The following is a 12609-nucleotide window of genomic DNA, read 5'->3' on the forward strand; positions in this document are numbered from 1 at the left end:
AATACTCAGAGCTTTTCTTCATACATAAAATGAATATCTGTAGGTTTTGCATTGTCACTCCGACAAAAAATCTTTTGGATGCCGTTTGCCCTTTAATCTTGTTTCTAATGTTTTAAAGTCCAAATGATAAGAAACTAAGCAAATAGTTGCAACAGTAGCATGATGTAACTTGTTTAGGCAGAAATGGTTCCAGCTAATCAGTACTCTATGTGTGCCGTTTGTTGTATCTTCCATGAATGAACACTTGGTTTCGCACTATAAGCAGTTTGTGTACAGTATGTCCATTTGGGATTATAAAAGTGTAGTGGACTCAGACCAAACAATGAAATAATCAATCAAGAAAACAATCTACTGATTAGACCTTACGAGTTACAACAGCAGTTTCAATTGAACTCTCTGCCCTTTGCAGCATGCTGTGCATTCCTGTTCAACTATTCTATCCAATAACAAGGCAGAAAGCCAGCTAAATAAATTCCAAGAATCGGGGAGGGAGCTCTGAAACTGATCTTGAAGCTTGTAGTGGCCCAACACATTGGTAAAACATTGTTTGGGTCACCCATTGATAATAATACATTTTATTTCTACAGCGCTTTTCTTGAACCCGAAGACGCTACTGATCTGTAGATGGAAGGCAACTCAAGGAAAACTGATTGCTTAACACCTTCAAACCAGCTCTAAAACTAAATATAACGGCAAGAAGTTGGAGCAATGTAATTTGGCCTGTAGGTAATAATTTAAATCAAATGTTGGTAAGTCTTGCATTACAACCAACGCCTCTGATGGAGGAAGCAGTGAAGGAATCAACCAGGGAATTGAAGAGGAGGAGAATAAAGAGGAAGCAGAGATGTGTAGGGAGGAGCCTGGATGGAGAGGTGTTTCATAAGCACCCATCGCCAAATCTTGAACCTCGGGTTGCCAGGTCCCAGCTGTTAGGGTGGAGAAACTTTAAGGCTGCTTCACAGGAAAAGTGTACATAACACCGGTACATGGAAACCGGGAACACATTTTTCATTGGCAAGTCTCATTTAGCCAGGCCAATTACCTTCCTTGTCTGTGTGCTTGCTTACCCACTTAAATATGTGAAAATGGATTTGGATAAAGTGGCTATCATACTGAGTGGGTGAAAGAGCACAAGTCTGAGAGATATATGTAGTGTGGCAGTAAGCTGGAGCCAATCAGACGATGTTCCGGGCTCTTAAGTCGACTGTGTCAGACACTGTCAGCTTCACTTACACCTATCCCTGCACAGCCCCCATAGCACCACATTACTAAATGACTATCTAATAACCCATCCCAGCCTCATTACTCAAACTCAAATTGGAGCAGTTTAGATCCAATCCAAGATCCCTTCACAGCACTTTAGATCAGAAATATACAGGGCTGGCCATTAAAAAAAAAAGTCATCATTTTCAGTGCAGTGACTGCTGCTCATAAATGTCATAAAGCTGGATTGGTGTGATGGGGGAGCAGAAGCAGGGAAGAAGGCGAAGGGGGGAGTACAGGAGAGAGGGGATTGGAGTGAAATGAGAGAAAGTAAGAGACACAAATCTAAAGCAGTGATAATGTAAGCATGCCATCTAGTGGTAAAAGGTATTTATTTTCCTGAAAGAGCTTGGAATACATGACTTTGTGAAGTTGCCAGGCATCACGAGATGTAGAAAAAGTCAAAGTATGATTGTATTTCCATAAAATGAATACAAATGAATAAAGACCCAGGCAGCATGAACAGCAGAAGTAGACTCTTACTTCGGAACAAAGTCTTGGGAGCTTCATGATAAGACTGTTTCTCCACTGAATGAAGTCTTACTTGAATAAAGTGTTTTTTCGGCAACCAATATTTCCACCACAATCTGAATCTCACGATTTCATGCTCTATTCAGCCGGAAAGCAACAGTTGCAGACACAGCAGACAGCTCGACAGTTTATTCTTAAGGAGAGTGCAGACCACAGTAGAGATCAATGTGGTCGAAAGACAAAATAATTACTTTCAGTCAATAATCCAGATATGGGGTTTGATTAAAAGCATTGATGGCGAGCGCCGTGTGAAATCCCCCATAACTCTTTCAAACTTGTTCTGGTAGGGATGATTATCTGAATGTCGGCTGATGTTACAATGTGAAACGGTTCGGTCACACCTTCCATGTCCAGGCCAGCCTCACACATCCTGCACTAATGTGATATCATGCCCATCACAAATGCCTTCTGAAGCTTAATGAATATATAGCACAGAGAGGACCCCAATTAGTGGACCAGCGAGAGGGGGGAGGCGCCACGCCAAACCACGTAAAACAAACTTATCCTGACAGGGTCGCTTGTACAAAAAGGGGGGAGATAGGCGGATAGCGAAGGAGGCCGAGAGAAAATGAATTACCTTCCTGACACACGTCAAAGCCAATCACCGCGGAGCATCCCTCGCCGTTCCCGCGCCCCAAAATCCCCGCCGCCACCGTTGTGTTTCATCTGCTAGTGTTAGTATGCACACAGGCCGTGCGCCAGCCTCCAAATGTATTCATTTATTCAGAGCCCCTCGGAGAAATCACAGTGTCTTGTTGTCCTTTTTTCCCCCCTTCCCCGTCTGTCCAGATGGAATTTGCGTGAATAACATCAGTTTAGTGAGGCAGAAAACAAGTACAGGCTAGCACAGCAGAGGGGACTAGATTACACCCACCTCCCCAAAAAATAGGATGGAAAGACAAGTGTCACCTTCATACACTTCTCTCTCCGTCTCTGCCTCCCTTTCTCATGTTCTTCTCCGGGTCTATTCAAACTAATCAGGCGGGTTGAGAGATCCGTGCAGCATTTTGCAACAATTATTTTGTATGCAAGTTCTATTAAACAGAAGATCATGAATCAAAGAACTAGAGCGGCTTTTTCATTACAAAAAGGTGAGCGGCCATCAAGGGAGTGCAGCCCAATGCTCGTTTATCCGCGTTTTGTTTTGCATTTATAACGCAACTAATTGCATTAATTAATCAGATGTAGCCCTAATAGGAGGGAGAGCATCTTGCTCGAGTAATTGAATGAGATGAAAAAAAACTGTAAATCAATATTTCCAACCTCAATAAAGCCCAGAGGAAATTAAAACGTCTTCAGTCAGAAGAGTGGAAAGCCACAATATTCGTTCAGCCTATCAGAAAGAATTCACTACACAGCCTTGAAGGAGTAATTGTCTTTAGTGCAAACTCTTGAAATTGATTTCAATAGAATCTGTAAGAAGTGCTTCGCACGCGCCCGAATCAGAGAAAGGCGAGTGTGTGATCTCATTGGTGGTCACTTTGGTTGTGATTACTATGAATGATGAATATGTGAGAGAGAAAAGCAAACGTAGAGAAACCTACCTCTCTGAGGACCGTGCTGCTGTATCCTCTGTACAAGCCTCGGAAACCCTGTGCAAAAATAACAGGACACAGCAAAATTACAATAACAGAAATACAGAAAATGTTAATGAAATCTCAAACTTTAACTTTAGCACAAGACAGTATAACAAAAGTGATTGTTGTACAAGCAGCAGAGTTCAATCCACACCCAATGAAATGTTTTAGTTTAAGATTCTGTAAAACAAATTGGAAGAAAAATTGTATAATAGTTACACATTTTTATAACTTATTTCTCTCAATATGGCCTTTAATTTCTACCATCTTTGGTGACATTTTAAAATGTCATCATAAACGGCAGAACATATTTGACTTATTAAAGTTACTGGGTTGGGATTTAGTTATTGGAAAAACCAGAGAAGTTGCCGGATGGTATTAATGATAGGAATGATGACTAAATCCACATTAGAAATAAAGATGAGAGCAATAATAAACTGGAGTTATGATTTAAAAGTGCCTTTGACTGCTGCATACCTCCTCTCTGAGTGTAGCCAGCAGCATGTTGTAGGTGGAGGAAGATGGAGAGGCCTGGGTCCTCTGTTTGACCACCTCAGTGGGCACCCGGATCAGACACGCCACCTACAGGATGGAAAGAACACGGATTAACCACGACCAAGGAAGAGCGCCAGGCATTGAAGCAAATGTTGGTGGTGACCAAACCAGAGAATTACAACTTCTGTGTCGGTCACGGGATGCCATGCTCAGCATTTTCAATCCTGCAAATCGAGCCGATATCCCACATTTGATTGACAGTCGCCATTCTAAAACTTGCCTTTTATCCAATGGCTAATTCAGAAAGCAGGATAGGGCTATCACCATTGCCTGTGTCAGATCAATCAACACAAGAAAGGGTGGGGTCAAGGGTCCACTGATCTGTTTTCACCGTAATATGATGGAAGCTATGACAAAGAAAAGGAGTTGCAGCTACTAAAAGTGTGATGAAAGTATTTATTTATGTGTGAAGTCGGGGAAAGCTATTCTCTTAGAGTTTTTTGTCAAATTTGCTTTAGTTTTATTCCAATCGCGAATGCAGGTGATTGAATATGATTTGGAGCGACACACCACATGCAAGACTATTTATACGCCAATAACTCTCAGCACCTAAATTATTAGGTTGCAAGTTATTTTCTGTCCATATCAATGATCATTGAACAGCCAGGACGCAGCGAATGGAAGCAGGCTTTAAGGAAAACACAAGCTTTATGGGCCCCATGGATGGGGAAGATCACCTGAAAAAATGTTTACACTCAAAAGTTGAGCCATTTTGACTTCATGTGCCACTGAGCGGCTTTTATTATAATGAACGGGGCCCTGCCTCTTACGCTGTATCCAGTTAGCTCATGCTCATCTTTTACAGTAAAGCAAGTGAAGACAACATCATCGTTCCTTCATACATCAATGGGTGGTAGCAGTAGATCATGTCCAATGGTTTCCACGATATCCATATTGTTCTTATTGCAAGTGGGTGTGTCAGGAGCCACACACTATGTCCCAGGTGCCGCCCAGGTACCGAGTGCTAGCCTGTGTTTCTTTCTACATGGCAGGTGGCCGTGATGTGGCACAGCCTGAGGAGAGCAATTACATCAAGCCGGCGGGCTAACGAGTGCTGTAGTTAGAGTCGAGCCAATTAACAAACTAGTGCACACAGAAGACATGACACCTGAGCAACAGGTTAAAAGTTCACCTGTGTATCTGTGTGTGAAAAACATGCATGTGCTGCCATCAAAACTCATCGTTTCAGGCTCACCTCAGTAACCACACTCCCCGCCACTAGTTCCAACCCATCCGCTATGTGTCAACACAAATATGGACTGCCAACAGCTAGTGAAGACAGACATGAATATTTATGCTTCAAACTCCCATCGCCCTAAAGGCAGGCGGGCGGGCACAGCTGCCCACCTGGCGACTTGATTTTCCATTTATCCTGCACCGGAGCGGAAACACCGGCTAACGGAGAGCAATCTCACAGAGCGATTGGTGAGACAGCCCCCTCGCTGCGACTCCCCCACGTTATAAAGATGCCAGTCTGCTAGTGCCACCCTCGCCACAGCAGCAAAAAGAGTGATGTAGGCATTGCAATAAAGATACAAATGCTACCCAATCCTGTTCTGCTCCATCTCCATTCAGCTATCCATACTGATTTAGCGTTTGGGCGCCTCAGGTAGTTCTGGAGGTGATGGACCCTGGAGGATAAGACTCTATTGCGAGGGGGGGAGAAGGCTACTCCGACAGCTGTTAGAGGGCTCCCGTCTGTCAACCACTCTACCCTCTCCAAGACACCAAGGACACCTTATGAGCAGGAACGTGAATATTTGTCGAGCAAAAAAGGAGAAGTCAGCAGTCCTGGAAGTCAAGTGAAATCACAGACTCGGCTGAAGGAGACCTTGCAGACATGACATGGAAAAAGATCATGCGTCTCTTAAAATATTATTGACTCTCGATGACTATATGCTGCATTACTTTAGTTTGACCTTCACTGCAACACTTTCATTGTTGGTTCTTTCACTTTTCAATACAACATGAGAACATAAACCCTCATTCTGTGTACATGAGAGCAAAAACAAAAAAGAGCGATCCTGTTTGGCATTTCAGGTGACCATAGTCGAGCTGCAGCATTCCCATGGTGCAACAGTACCACCAAGTGGCCTGACGTTTATCTGCATTGCCTTGTAGAGATAACTAAAGCCGGCTGCATCTATCTCAAAGATCTCATTTGCCCTCCCTTTGGTCAAGTAACCATTTATAATACATTGTACATCATTTCCCCCCTCTAACAAATTCTCCAAAGGACCGGAATAAGGCAGCTAAATAGAAAGAAAGTGCCTATGACAAGTAATTACTGATGTAATTGGATCGGGGGCCTGGAGTTGAGACCGCCTTTCCGCCGCTGTCACTGCAGAAGGGAAGGCAAAATGAGCCAGAGATTATACTAAATAAATTAGGGACATTGTTTGTTTGGGAGTCATTTGTGCGTCTAGGGGTGGAGAGAATGATGCCGAGTGGATAGAAGATACACCTCAAAGCCTTCAAGACCCTTTCAGAAGAAAGCAGCAGCAAATAGGGGAACAATGCGGATAAATCCAGGCATGATAAGATAAGGCTGGGGCTTTAAAAGGATGAGAGTCTTATCGGTGTATGTCATCATATTTTTAAAAGCCCACCAAAGTAAAAAATGAAAGATTTAGATATGTGTCCCTCATGTTCACGAGAGGGCTGTACGTGGAGAAAGCAGTCAGGAAGACAGACGCCCGTTTCTTCCCCTACTTTGCCTGCCTTTCATTCTCGATGCTTTCCTCTGGCGTGTCGAGTTATTATAAATCCGTTGGAAGTCTTTTGCATTCCTGCAACCATTCATCTTTATTTACAAGCTGTTAGGTTTGTCAGGCAGCGTTAATTAGGAGGCTGCCTGCCTGTGATCGGAGCCTCTCAGTTTCTCATGGCCGGTTGTTGTTGTTGTTGTTGTTGTTAATCCAAATGACAGAGCGCGTTTTCAATTTCCAGCCCTGGCCGCCAAACAACAAGGTGAGAAGACGGCGCTCAATCACGGGCGAACCACAGTGAGGAATGGGAAATTAGCAGAGACTCACAGCACATTATGGGCATAGACGGCGAATCAATGCGCAGATTGAGTCATTACATCCCTCAGACCCCCACCCCCCTCGCTCCATCGCTCTTTTACCACTCATGGAGGACACAGTGGTCAGTCAATCAGGAACAGAATTATCATTTGGCGCCATAAAGAGACAACAGGTTGGAAAAACATATTGGCAGCCACAACTGTTATGGGCCTCAATTATTTGGATTTATTTGTCATTAAAATATACCGCATTCACAAAACAGACCATTTTCCAAACAGGAAATACTGCAGTCCCACATGTGAAGAGAAGAATGGTCCTGGCCTTAGCTTACTTTGAATAAACACAATAAATCCAGCTGAAAGACTCTCACTTTTCTATTGATCATGAGACAATACGTTGGACTAAAGTTGAATGGTAGACAAAGTGTGTCTTCCAACTCGATGGCATACTAATTCCAATTCCAATAAAGCTCATATAAAAACTCAATATCTCCATCTTTGCCCCTGAAACACACGACAGTATGTCCCATCACATGAACCATATTCCCATTACTTCTTTCAGGAGTTTTGCTCACACGCCCACAACTAGATATGCATGATAATACCAAGGTAGGCTGAAATACGAGTTGACAAAGAAAGGAAGGAAGAGATGGAAGAAAAAAAAGGTCATGAAGAAAAGGGGAAGAGATGAGGACGCCGAGTGTCTCCAACTTTGAAACAACAGCCAATAAATCACAGAGTGTGGCGCTGCTCGAAGGCGATGCATGGATTATTTCTCAGTGCCAAGTTAAGTGGCTGCCAGTTTCTACCCCCAAAACTCCTCCCTCCTTCTCACTGTCCCCCCATCTTGTCATGTCACACTGTATTTTCCAGTACATCCTCGCACAGACATGTGGTGGAGGTGGTGGTGGTGGAGGTGGTGGTGGGGGGGGGATTTATAGATGCGAGAGAAACCCGCCGCCTGGCCTTGACAAATGAGCTTTCAGGGCAGACGTCGAGCGAATGGGAATGAAGATAAATCTGATCTAATGGCTGGATAACAGCCTGCTAGAGCCTGACAGACGCCATCAGCTAACACATTCTTTATAGGAGCGTCCCAACGCCGCACTCACACAAACACCAGGACGCTTGAGCGAGGGGAGATTTCTCTCATTGTCTTGACCCTCTCTTGTTCTTTTATGACTTTCCTCCTCTCTGTCCTCACCGTTTCTGTCTGTCCTGCTTCTGTCTGCAAGTTACACAGGGCGGGCGTTAAGTAGGTTCATAGAAAGGGAATTAGTTATGACATGTGAAGACCAATACCAAACAGCTGGAGTACATTTCTGCTTTGCATCTGTACACTTAAGTAGAGTTGCACAATCAACCCAAAAGATCGCAATATGGATTACATTTGGAATATCCAAATCGTTGTAAGCTAAATATTTGGTAAGAGCAAAATATGAACAAATATCCTTCTGATTGAAGTATTGTGGAGCTGAGATAAGTCCCTAATACCAAGCAGTATTCTACAAACTTTATAAAATAACCCTATTTGTAAATGGTTATCTAAATAAAGTTCAAAAAATCGTCGTTCTCTTTAGTTTGGTGAATCATATTACTATTGAAATGTCAGTCAAAACAATCGCATTTCGTTATTTGTTACGAATCAGAAAGCCATCTAAACTACACAATTCAACCACCTTCAAAACCGAATTTAGTTGATGAACGTATTTAGTTAGTGAACTTTAAATCTATTGTAAAAAATGGTTCATGGAAGTTCTTGATCATCCATTTCACATATTACTCCGATGTGGCTTTTTCTTACTGTTTATGCTGGATGAATATCTGCTAACCTAAAGGCTCGACAATAAAGAAAAGAGTGCTTGGATGCAAGTATGTCCAAGAGCTATCTCATACTTCCAACAAGTTATATCTCCCTCTGGTATGATCATAACACACTGAAGTACACATCTAGTAAGTGTGTGCCAAGTGGAGTGCATCATAGATAGAGGGGGGCTTGGGGGGTTTGGATTATTAAAGCAAAAAGTCCCATAAAACCCCTGTTGTGAATGTTGCTGAATGGAAACAGTTGGTCAAACATAACTAAATGGACTCCTGGGGAAAAGGATGATGGGCTGATGAAGGGGTGGAATCGGGAAGTGAGGACATGAACCAACAATCAAGTAGCTTCTCCTGCTTCTTTAAGTTTCTGTGTGTCAAAGCCTGCGCCCACCCACGCAACAGAAAGACCAGCAGGTGGAGGGGACCAGGGAAACACAAGGGTGACCCTTGTCTTTTACTGGCATGACGGAACATGCAATGCAGAGTGGAAGATACAACTAAATGTTGATGAAAATCTGTTTGAGTTTGCATTCATGTTGGCAATGCCGTTTGTCTTTGTCTTTGTGCCTCTGGGCTTTAAGTAGACCAACATAAGGGAACTTCCAAATGGAGCTGCCATTTGATTACATTTCACACTGAAATTAAACAAAATAAAACCACAAGGTAGATGATAAATAGGCAGCACATGATGCAGAGCATAAAAAGGACGTAAAGGAATCATTTGAAAAGGCTTTTTCCAGCACTTTATTCATGTGCATGTTGTGAGAATCATATCATAAGGTATGGCTTGAATGGTCTTGCAGAGATTATGCAACCTCAACAGAACTCATAATGATAAAGCAAAATAATGCAATATATTGTGCAAAACAATGTACGATGGAAAAAAACAAAGGACTAGGGATGAGCAATACTTTTTTCTGTTCATTTTCAATATAGCTGAAAAAATGGCTGCTACAATTTTTCAGAGGCCAAAGTGACTTTTATAGATTCACTGTATTATCCAAAGCCAAAAGTTATTCAATTTACAATTACAACTAACAAAGACAAGCGGACAACACTGCCAATTCAATTCATTTCGATAAATAAGCAAATGACTACAGTTGTTTCATCACGAGACGAAACAAATGCATCACACCCACTTGCCCAAGGCTCAGCAAACTTATGTAAGACCCTTGGAAATAACTTTTAATCAAAATTCTCAGTCATATGGCAGCAATTGCATCATAGTGCGGGCGTTTAGGCCTTTCATACGAGTCGAGGGCAACACCGGGGTAGGCCTTTCATGGCTAAGCCTGAAGATTACTCTCTTTGAACAAGACGTATCCAGTTTTCTTCAGAATGCAGTGGGATACCGCCCCTGCTCTGCTGAGCCCCACTCCGAGGATTTGTGCCTTTGATGTGCTCAAATCCAGAACAGCGGGGAAGGGGTTAAAGGTAGCCGCAACCTCAGCCTCACCTTTCACACTCAAGTTCCACAGACAAAAAGTGCCCAAAATGTTAAAAGATGCACTCCGGCCTTATCTGCAAAAGAGTGGTGCAGGAATGAGTCCTAAAACCGGTAATGAGTCAGCATTTTAGCACTTCTGGGTTTCCTCGTCTCATAGTACATCGTTTTTTAGTTAGTTGAAATGACAAAAGGGCGGTGGTTAATACAAGCTTACTAGATTTTGTAATTTCGTCAAAAAATACCCGCTTGTGAAGATCTGAAACTTTTACGCATTTTAAAAACAGAGATTGCTAACAAGTGGCTAAACGACAAACGGCCAACACGAATCCCCATTTAGCATTGCGTTGGTGCAACCAAGATGTTGTTTGCCTAACATAAGCTATTTACCTGTGGCAATTGCATTTACGCCTCAATTATGATGAAAGTGGTTAATAGAGACTATCTTGCTGAACATAGAGGTATCAAAAAGTTTGTTTGCCACAAAGCTTTTTCTTTGATGTCATGGAAATATCCCATTGCCTTTTTGAGAGAGCACTTGCCATGCTTACTTCCATTCAGCCTTCAGAAATACGTCAGCCCTGCACCACTCTGTAGAGTAACGTGTTCTCTGCGAGACACTAAACTCAAGTGAGTCAACACAATCCCATATGGAATAATCCATTTCATAAACATGCAAAAACTTGGCTAAATTACATCCATCCAAAAGCCATGAATACTAAAAACCCAGTATTTTGAGGAAAGCCATGGTGGTATAGCAGGGGGGCATTCCTCTTTCCATTCATTCCCCATCCCTCGACCCCCCTTCATGCCAATGTGAATACGCGTGGCCCCCATATGGCTCAGATCCTGAGGTTCACTGCGAGTGATTGTGACAGGATGGACTGAGGAAATTGCGCTGCTCCTCGTTTGGTTTCAAGACTGAATTCCCCAGATCAAATTGGCGGAGTCTGGGGTCTGAGCTGGGAAGTATATGAGTAAATAGGCAGTAATGAGTTCTTATTTACCCAGCAAGTGGGGGAAATGATGGGACAGTCTTGAGGAAGCCCCCTTAACTCGCCCAGATGGACTACGCGGCCTAAAGCCAAAACCGCATACTCACCCTGCTCCCTGCTGCCCCCCCTGTCTAGTGGTCTGTGAAATTTGAAAGGCAATTACGTCAACAGACATGCCAATGGTGTTCATAGGGGACTTGTGGTTGTGGGAAAGAAGCAAAGAAGGGAAAAGAGTGCGTGGAAGAGCAACAACAATACAAAAGGCAGCTGGCCTTCTGGAACAACTAAAAGGGGGTCAAACAAACATGATTTCAACAAAATCCAAAGTGGAGGAGGCAAAAGTTGGAAGAATGAAGGACACTTACTACTTCTCCGAGGGAGGCGGCCATCATGTGAGTGACAGGTGCCGCTTGTGGAGCTGCTAGCCCCCCCCCAGTGCCGAGCAGGGACTTTGTGAATTCGTAGGTGACAAAGAAAGCAGCGGCTGAAACCAAGCAGAACCACAGCCATTTAAGGCCCATTAGTCAACCAGCATACAGCAATTAATATCCCTCACTACCACTGACAGGGGAGAAACTGCGGTGTGTGTGTGTGTGTGTGTGTGTGTGTGTGTGTGTGTGTGTGTGTGTGTGTGTGTGTGTGTGTGTGTGTGTGTGTGTGTGTGTGTGTGTGTGTGTGTGTGTGTGTGTGTGTGTGTGTGTGTGTGTGTGTGTGTGTGTGTGTGTGTGTGTGTGTGTGTGTGTGTGTGTGTGTGTGTGTGTGTGTGTGTGTGTGTGTGTGTGTGTGTGTGTCTGCTTGTACAATTAGGGTAAAAGCTAAGAAAGTTAAGTGTGTGTCATGCGGATAGAGTTCGGTTCTTTTATACTCCCATTAGTCACATAAATTCACACGGCAAGAGTGTTAATTTATAAACGGCAACAAATAGATTTAATTATATTCAAACCAACACGATAGGACTTTAACGTCTTATCTTTATCAGTCGTTCTCTGGTATGCACTTCAAAAAGGGCAGTCATACTGATTTTTGCAGCTGTTTGATTGAATAGTATCATTGATTATGACTTCTTTCAACCGAATATTATTCTTTAAAATAAGAAATGAACTTGGTGCATTTTCAATCACAAACATTTAAACATTTGTTTATGCTGTGAAGAAACTTAAATTAGAGTGGTGGATGTGTTGAAGCTTCTAAAATGCAGATGATCTACTTCCCACCAACGGGATTATCAATATGTTACATTACATGTTACTTGTTAGACGCTTTTATCCAAAGCGACTTACATGCTCCATACTGTGGGCAATCCCCACAGGAGCAATTTAGGGTGAAGTGTGTTGCCCAGGGACACAACGACATGCTGACTGCAGTGGGGTTTGAACCTGTGCTCCCCCTTATCCGAAC

The 12609-nt window shown here is 43.0% G+C and overlaps 1 protein-coding gene across 1 annotated transcript in view; it reads right to left on the reverse strand.

The window, feature by feature from the left end:
- The window catches only part of slc25a26 (solute carrier family 25 member 26), a 58094-nt gene that overhangs the window by 42052 nt on the left and 3433 nt on the right, over window positions 1–12609 (reverse strand). Inside the window, exons 3-5 of the mRNA XM_034082350.2 lie at window positions 11577–11695; window positions 3849–3953; window positions 3339–3386 (exon numbers count right to left, since the gene is read on the reverse strand). Coding sequence (XP_033938241.1) covers window positions 3339–3386; window positions 3849–3953; window positions 11577–11695 — 272 coding nt within the window. The remainder of the gene's footprint in view (window positions 1–3338; window positions 3387–3848; window positions 3954–11576; window positions 11696–12609) is intronic.

Source organism: Pseudochaenichthys georgianus, chromosome 5, assembly GCF_902827115.2.
Source record: "Pseudochaenichthys georgianus chromosome 5, fPseGeo1.2, whole genome shotgun sequence".
Taxonomy (NCBI): Eukaryota; Metazoa; Chordata; class Actinopteri; order Perciformes; family Channichthyidae; genus Pseudochaenichthys; species Pseudochaenichthys georgianus.